Source organism: Protopterus annectens, chromosome 8.part1 (genome assembly GCF_019279795.1).
Source record: "Protopterus annectens isolate FY-2018-M chromosome 8.part1, PAN1.0, whole genome shotgun sequence".
Classification (NCBI taxonomy): Eukaryota; Metazoa; Chordata; order Ceratodontiformes; family Protopteridae; genus Protopterus; species Protopterus annectens.
This window is the reverse complement of record NC_056742.1, coordinates 384,259,236-384,268,772: the sequence shown is the minus strand read 5'-3', so window position 1 is coordinate 384,268,772 and position 9,537 is coordinate 384,259,236. Positions and strand designations below refer to the sequence as shown.

Here is a 9,537-nt window from a genome sequence, read left to right as displayed (position 1 = left end):
TCCCATATAGTGTAAGAATGACAACGCACAGGCACTTTAGCATAATCTGTCTTACGACAGGTGTAATAATGAATGAGACAAGCTTAAAATTAAACACTCAGGTTGATGGCATTCCATTGACATGCTTGTCACATATACATGCACAAAAGCATATATAAACATACACACACACACACACACACACACACACACACACACACACACACACACACACACACACACACACACACACACTATAACTGCAAATACAAGATTTTGAATAACAGACTGCATTTTTTTATTCATATATTTTTTGTAGTTCATCAGTTTTTGCCATATAACATTAAAACATGATTTGCCCACACAAATGAAGGAAAATCCAGTTTTAGATTGAAGACTGATTTTTGCTGAGGAAGAAGTGTATCTTTGTGTAAAAAAGGGATTTTTTTAAAGCTGATTTGTAAGACATGGAGTCCTATTCATGTTTCACTCCCACTGTAAATGTAACGGCTTCTAATCGCTCTTCTTATCTGATTACAGAAGAACAGACTCAACGGGGATGTACAACAGCGGTGTTCTATTTATGGAAATTCATTTGAACAGCCTGCATAGTAACATATCACATTTATAAAAAACAAGAATACATTACTTTATCCATGAGTGTCAATGGAACACAGTTATCTGTGATTATTCATAAGTTGCTATACATGCCATTCCTATTATTACAAGCTGAGATAAAACATCTCATCACGTAAATTTCTGCTACACATGTTATATGGAGGACTTGTTGAAAACGTTACAGAGATTCTGTGCGCAAAGTCTTGTACATTTACCTCATGAAAATAAAACTACTGGTCCTGAATTGACTACATACACAGCTGTACAGCTTCTTAAAATGTTTTGATACTTCAGTTTAGTTCTTGTGATAGTTTTAAATCATGCATGCATAAATGTTCTCTTACTATTATGCAACAAAATGAAGAAGTGTTGCAGAAATCATAAAAAGCCACCTGTAGGTTCAACACTGCAGTTTGTTGTAGTCTGCGGCCAGGCTCCAAAGTAACGGAATAAATGAAGTCCTCCTATTTTATTATGTGTACAGATCTGTGGTAGTTGAGGAGCCTGTATGTAGTATTCTATAACTTACATAGCAGCCATGCTGTCTCAGCACTTACAGAGACAAATTGAAATGATGGTACTTATGTAAAAACGTATATAATGCAGCTGTAAGTCATGTCTAGAATGACTGAGTTTCAATCCATCCATCCATCCATCCATCCATCCATCCACCCATCCATCCATCCATTCATCCATCTTTTATACCTGCTTTATCCAATTCTCTGCTAGAGAGGGCAACACCCTACTCTGTCAGGCAGTGGGTATAAACCAAATACCAGACCCAGACATGATGCCAGTCCATTTCAGGACACGCATACTCACACAGACACATTGATTTGCTTATCTGAGGTTAATTTAGCATCACTTCTCCACCTTCTGGCATGTCTTTGGAATGTAGAAGGAAACCAGAGACCCTGGTGAGACTCCAGGGGGAACATGGAGATCATAAGAAGCATCAAAGAAGGCTCTACAGCCAGGAATGAAATGGGAGAGCCAAACACTGTGAGGCAACAATTCTGATTACTGTAACACCCTTCTGACCCCATGCCTTTAAAATTCGCATATGTTGGTTAAAACATGTCAGCACTGCTAACATTCTTCAGTTAAGTGATGACAAAAGTGACAGTATATTATTTCTCCCTTTTCTAAAATCCTGCCAAAGTATAAGTACATATCCGTAATCATCTGTGGTTGAATGTATATGTTTCCTGCAAAGTAATGGCCATAAGGTTAGACTTTCCATGTCTGCTCTGAGACAAAGACTTGAGGATAACTACACATGACAGGAAGCAGTTATTAGAATTGATGGTGGGGTAAGAGATACACATGATTTAAGTAAAAGTTCACATTTGCAACCTCTCCAGTAGCATTGATGGATAAAGCGCTGACTACAGCCCAGTCAACATAGGTTCAATTAATGGCTAGGTGACTGATGGATCAGCAGGGAAGGCATGGGCATGTGGGTATTCCTTGTGGTGACACGTGGTAGAGGATGGGGATACTGCACTGATGGCTGTAGCTCAAAAAGAGGGGAAAGGGTGGTGGGCACAACTAATTGGTCATGGAGATGGGGTGATACCCCACATGCCCCCATTACATGCCTACCCTTGAGCAATACCATGCTGCCACACTGTGAGGTGTAATGTGTAGGGAATAACAGAAAATAAACAGTACAGGGGTTTTAGCCAAGACACCCTGGATGCCACTAGGTTCCACAACCAGCCCCAGACAGCACTGGAGAAAATGTAGGGGATTAAGGAGCACCTGGCATACCTGTTGTGAACGTGGGGCACTATAGGAAGATGCAGGAATGTAAAAACAAGCAAAAAAATCAGTTCATATTTGCAGCTGAAAGAACAGAGAAAGAATCAAGTGATACGTATTCTTAAACTATTCTCTTCAGTTCTGACACACTTGTTTGTGCATTCGGTCAACCATTAATAGTTGAGGTTTGTAGCTAGATTTCAGTTTGAGACCATCTATTTTAAAACTGGGGAGACTTTGTGACAAATGTTATACATTTTCTACAACAGCTAGAAAGAAACAGTAAGACGTCACAAACTAAAATAATTATTGAACTGAGCTTTTGCACAGAATTCTATATACAGATAAATTCTTCTTACTTTTCAATGTCATTTTCATTAAAAAAAGTCTTAAAAGCTCAAAGAGTGTTGTAGTAGTTCATAAAGATAAAAGAGATAAACAAGAAGTGCCTTTAACTGTGACTTTCAAATTAAATGAAAATAAAAAAAAAAAAAACCCACGAGTAAAAAGTATATGAAAGCTGGTTTAGCCTTTGGGAAGAAGAGTTCAAAATTCCATAGACACTGAACCCTGAACAGAATCTTCACGGCCCCGCACGTAAATTTCACAAGGAATTTCTTCCATTACTCTGTCTTCTATCACTTGTTCTGGGCAGTCATGTGACTGTTTGAAACTGTAACAGCTCTTCTTAAATGTGCTGTTGAATGTCTTCATGGGTTGGGGCTGTGAGAAATCATTGTGAAATGGAAGCTCCATAGAGCTTAAATTGGTCCGACTTTGCTTTACACTCGATGGCTGTGAGCCACAGTGATGGTCATGAATGCAACGTGATGTAGTGGACGAGCGTCTCATTTTCTGATAATTCTCCAGCTCCTCGGATAAATCAGCCAGGTCTGCAGACATTTCCTTGTCTCGCAATGAAAACAGCTCATAATGTGGTGGATCAAACACCTCCTGAAAACCGCTCTTGTTGAATGTTGCTTTCCGAGCCATCACCTTTTTGCGTGGTTGTTTTACTTGCACCAGAATGGAAATAATAAGAAGAACCAGAACCACTCCAGAAGAAATTCCAATAATTGTTCCATGGGTCCTTGTAATCTGCTCAAATAGACCAGGTTTCTTCTTTTCTATAAAAGTAAGGATATGACATTAGTCTGTGGTACCAGTATTTGAATAACAAAACAATTCTTTCATACGGCAGACATCAGACCAGAATAAGGCAATAGAAAATTTCAGCCAAAAGACTGATAGACATTCAAGGTTTGTCAGAATGTTTAGCCCATCAGCAAATGTAATTTATTTTATTTGCTGTTTACTCCAATGTAAAAGCGTCCAACAGGATTATTTTCCTTTCTTTTACACTGACATCTTCTGTAACAACATATCCCTGAATCCCTGGAAAGTATATAGATATGGAAGTTCTGGAATTCCAAAACCAGTGTCTCAAAAATATTTGTCTTACTGTCTGAATACAAAGTAAAGGTATAAGAAAACATCCCTCTACATCAGAGTGTGGAGGCAAATCCCCCTCCTGAAAACAACTGTCAAATATGCATTTTAATACCATTCAAGCTGTTGGGATATGCTGCTTTGTTTTTTATAGCAACACCACACCCAGGATCCCTTGCATTACCCTTTACAGCAATACTCCAGCACTGCCAGCAGGAATAATGCAATCCATATTGCCGTTTATATCAGGTCTGATCCTGACTAATCAACCTTTTCTCTTTGAACTATAAGTAATCATTCCAAATTTTACATTGTTCTGGGACAAAACAAGCTATGGAAAATATCTTGATTAGAAATTTTGAGAGAATCCTATTATTCTAGATATATGGAATTTTAATGCTTTTAGAACTAAAACAGTTATTCATCAGAAAGGCATGACAACATTTGTGCTAATTTGTAATGATGTTGTTCATAGGTTAGACTAAAGCAAAAAGTGAAGTAGTTTCCATTTCTCCATGAACAATGTCATTAGACAATAATATAACCTGTGATGTCCCCACTCTGGACCAGTAAACAAGGAGCCTGAATCCCCACCACTGACACTGGAGAGGATGTTCACTTGGAATACATATAGATACACTCAGCATTTCCAGAGGCAGACCTCTCTGCATCAAGCACAACTTCCTTTAAGAGCACACAGAGAACACACTCAGCCTGGGGTCTGGGTTTCTCTCTCTGTCTCTCCCCAGGTCCCTAATAAGTTTCCTCACTGGCACAGCTGTAGGGTTAAATCCTCAGCCAAGTGTCTAAGCCAAGTCCTCCAGCACCCTCTCTGTGAAACCAGTACTTCGTGTCCCTGCTACAAGTAGCTGACATACACACTCTTTGAGAAGTAATTTTCACACACACCTACCTGGGAAAGGCTAGTATAGATTACCCACTGTACCAACTTTGCCCAGACTATAAGGTAGATTTAATGCCACCAGTCAGTTACTATAAGGCCCTTAAAAGTGTATCCATTTATACTGAGAGAAATTAATATTAATACAAATGGTAATGTTGACCAACAGCAAGGCTTTCAGGAGTGGCCAACATTATCACCAAATAAATATATGCAAATGCTCTTAAAGCTTAAATATTTTCTGAAAGGACCAGCCATGATGAGAAGTTTAAATATATTTAATAATAAATAAAAGAACATGAAAGTACTAAATATCTATTTACAGTAAAACCAGCATTTCAAACACAGGAAATATTAAAATAACACAGATGAATAAATTCACACAAATACAGAAAAACAGTACTTAACTAATCTCACTATATTTTCCAGGCTAATCTAAAGAGTTACTATTCCCTGGTTCACTTACTAGAGCAAGGCAAGATGAAGTAGGTGAAGGATCCTTCTGTGTCAGGTTCCAAGAAGAAGTAGGTGAAGGATTCTTCTGTGTCAGGTTCCAAAAAACAGACTGCCCAGTCTGACTGAGAGACTTGTCAAATAATATCTAAATATTATTTCTGGGATAGCGTATAGAATGGCATCACATCTGGTCATCTGACTCCGTTTCCCACACTATCACTAACAGTAGAACTGTCAGGATTTTAGCACCTATGTGTTACCATACACACAAACAGAGCTTTACTCAGATCTGTTGCAGCTCCTGGAAGTCATAAAACAATTTCAAACCTCTATCCTTCCAGAGTAACAATTAGCTCCCTGCTAGAGGCAATAAAGAAGGCTTCCTAATACTTGGTTTCCCAGATATTTTGCCTCTGGCTACAACCAGAACTGTAAGATACAATCTTTAAGGCCTAATTTAATTTCAGCTATTTTTTCAAAGTTAGCTGGGACTGAGATTAACTTCTGCTCTTCCAGTATCCTCTGTTACAATATATATATTTAAACAGTTCAATAATGCACGTACATTTCTTTTCTGTCCAGTAGAGCATACTGTTAGTACATTTTTAACACAAGCAGCTTTACAAATACATTTTCAACACAAGCATCTGTACAAATCAGTTTGATATACAAATGACATATAATTCTTTACAAAATTCCAGCTAACAGTGCTGGCATATGTTACACATACACTGCCCTATTTCTCCTGGCATAGCTGGCAGTACCTCCTATTGTCACACAGCAATTGAGTGCCTCAGTATATTTTTCATGCATTTATTTTGAATACTCACTTTCATCGATTTCAAAGTTGTGGGTCTGTATTTTATCCCAGCAAACAATGTGTACAGCACAGACCAGTCCCAAATGTTGTACCTGCCCATTGTAGGATAAACACACACACACACACACACACACACACACACACACACACACACACACACACACACACACTCACACACACACACACACACTTCTAAGTCAAACGCATACCTAGGACCAGGGTGATATCACCTATTAAAGTACTGGTACATATTAGGAGTGTGGGAGGAAAAAAAAGCGACTCCAACAGAAACTACACAAACAAATAGAATATGTAAATTCTATACAGAAAGTTCCATACCTGAGAAGTAAATTTGGAGTTCAATAGTTTTAAGGCATGAAATCTAACCATCTTCTCCAGTGGCACCCATATTATTAACGCTGTCTGTGCACAGTGCAATCAAAGCAATATTATACTTTAATAACATTGTAGAGCATGGAGCACCCTGATTACGCTCAGTTTCAGAGCTGCTACAGGTGAGATCCAACTTTGACAACTGCACCAATTGTTAATCACCCCTCTGCATTGTTAAGGCCATGTCTGCACTAAAGACAGACAGCTCTGACCCATAGATAGCATCAGCAAAGCATGAAATGGCTTTGTTTCAACTCCCATTTCTTGTCTACTCTCTGCTAAGTGCACACCCATTTTGAATTAAACTGCTTCCCTTAGACTGGGAATACCTAGGGACATCAACTACTTCCCCACTGCTTTACCAGCTTTTAAATCCGGAATAACACATTGCATTTCTTTATCTAATTTTTGACTAACTAGTAGTACTTGTTGAAGATGCATAGGAGGTTGGCATTATGGAAGGAAGGTTGGCATAATGGTTAAGGTGTTTACCTTACAGACACAACATGCAGGGTTTGAGCGCCACATAGGGTAATTGGCTAGGCTTAAAAATGACCCACAAGGGCAGTTAGCCTAGTATTAATCTGTGAACAATAAGTCTCCTTGCACTACAACGACTTATGACTAGATCTCTGATCATAACAAAGAATTATGTGAGCTTCGCTCTCAATGTGAATTTCTTGGCATCTATATCGCAAACATATAATATGCTCATTACAATTGGTGGTCCGATCATAATCCTCTGTGCTGCAGCTGAAACTCAACAGCAAACTGAAGTTGTTAAATTAGTCTAACATTCTGAATTATTTCTTCTAGTTGTCACTTTTTTCAGAGCCAGAGAAAGGCCTGCAAAGTGGTGCTAATGGTATACAAATTTCTTACCTGTTTCATTTTACATTAAGGGCAATCACATTAGAATGTATGTTATGTACTGCCAGATAGGATGGATTCTGTTCACCTGCAGCTGTTTTGCATATGAAGAGTAACACATGAAGGTAATATTTGTCTGACATTTACCTGGGTATACCTCTCTTGTAATATCTGCATATTTGTTTGGTTTACAGTGACAGCACACTATGTTGAAATAGACCATTTTGGGGAGTGACCACGATAAGCACAAACATTAAACAGCAGATAAGAGCGGGGTGCATGGCTTATTCACACTGTATCATAAATGCAATATTCCAGCATACATTAATGAGGCTTTGATAGTGCTTGCTATAGTGGTAGGACTGGGTGTTTACTAGTAATAGCACAGTGTAGTATGAAATGGTGTAGTCAAAATACAAACCTAGATGCAGGTGCCCATATGCTGTAATATGCAGTGCAGGAATGACCTCACTTCCTGTTAACCAACCACAGTTGGTAATGAAAGCTCCAGCAGTGATGGAATCCCAGGACAACCCTTGTTGGAGCATTTTTGAGTGCAGCACAGCGTGTGTGTGTGTCTTTCGGCTTTTTTTTTTAGGGGGTCGCCACCGCGGAACTCCGTCCCGCTAATGATATGATTAGCAGTTTTTTTTTGCTGGCTTGCCGGGCCCTAACTTCGCAAACTTCAACGGAGAACGCCCATTCACATGTCGTCGTCACACAGTAGACGCTTTAACTGAGAATCGAACGGCCAACGTCTAACTGTGAGGCGACAACTCCTTCCTAAATAAATTTCCAACATTTGCACAGAAACACAATGGCACCATGTTTGTTTTGTCTTTAAGAGTTGAAAATAATCCACTCATGTGCTTCTCTGAATCACTTCTCTCAACAAAAAACATCATAGTATTTATTTACTTTCCAGTTTGGTCCTTGAGCACTGTAAAAGCTTTCTAAATTTATTGATCTTTGCACTTTTTTCCGAAACCACTTCAGCAGTTTATTTCTCTCACCAGCACAGATTCCAGCAGCAACACTTTACAATTTGATACCTCATTGAAGACTGAAATAATTGCAGCTGATAGCGATATGTAGCAGCATGCCATTTTATGTATTGCAAGCATATAATACTGCACACTGAATATACCATACAGACTGGCCAAAATGGGACAAAAAAATGAAACAAATATAAACAACCTTGCTTAATAATAACAAAGAGATTTGGCAAGATCTCACTGCACCCCTAAGAAGGCATGCATGAGTCAATTAGGAACATGGGCGACTAATTAACGGTTAAGGGAAGGGGCTAAAATACAAATACTACGGTAGCAAATAGTCAAGGGAGGTCAGATTCATATTCTAGGCTTCTGTTTGACAGTAAATCAAATTAGGTCTCTCAGCTTTGCCTAAGGAATTAAATGTCTTTATTTTAATTAAATCCTAGCATAATGAATTTCCCAAGCATGGGTTATTGCTATGTTATCAGATAGTTGCACTACATTCCTTACGGATGACTTTCATATAGGAGGATAAATGCAATCAAGTTCTGAAAATACTTCAGGTTATAAGGAGGGTTAGATGTTACCCACATATAGTGGCAGTCGACTGTTTTATATGAGGGCAAGTGTGACTGAACTGGGTTAGGAAATGTTTATGGGCAGCTTTAAGTCTCCAATAGGAGGGATAGCATCATGTCTGGGAAGCATAAACTCTACAGCTTGGATGCAAATTAACTGCAGCTACCACTCCCCTTACTGGTTCTTATCATGGTAAGGTCTAACACACCAGTGAAGACAACAGATTGCAGGAAGAGTTATGAGCCAAGAGCTCGGACTACAGGAAACACAGAGTAACCTCATTAGGGGAAGCTGATGAAGAAGCCCAGATGCTGTCCGGCCTTTATCATTCCGAACAGAAACTGACCACATTTTAGATACAAAGTGGAATTATTTAGGTTCCAGTGGCAAACCTACATATTCAGTTATTTATCAGAACAAGGAATCAGAATGTGAACATGCAAGGTAGAAAACTTAAGGGATATATGAGTAGGTATTTTTAGGGAAAATGTATTGGATAATTATAAAAGACTTCATGTTGAGGAAGTAATACCAAAACAGTGGCAGAGTTAAAACAAACATGAGGGAAATATAAGGTGGGTCTTACGCTGTGGAGAAAGAAAAACAAGCTGCTGGTTAAGTGTGATCTGCCACTTATCCAGAAGAAATGGAAAAAAGCAAACAAAATGGGCCGAAAAGTCATTGTTTGCCATCAGAATGTACACTTAAAT

At 38.8% G+C, this 9,537-nt stretch overlaps 1 protein-coding gene across 1 annotated transcript in view; it reads right to left on the bottom strand.

Annotated features, from left to right (window-relative positions):
- Positions 1 to 260: 260 nt before the first annotated feature.
- NETO2 (neuropilin and tolloid like 2) overlaps positions 261 to 9,537 on the bottom strand; it is a 1,066,336-nt gene continuing 1,057,059 nt past the window's right edge. Inside the window, exon 9 of the mRNA XM_044081955.1 lies at positions 261 to 3,488. Coding sequence (XP_043937890.1) covers positions 2,908 to 3,488 — 581 coding nt within the window. The 3' untranslated portion in view covers positions 261 to 2,907. The remainder of the gene's footprint in view (positions 3,489 to 9,537) is intronic.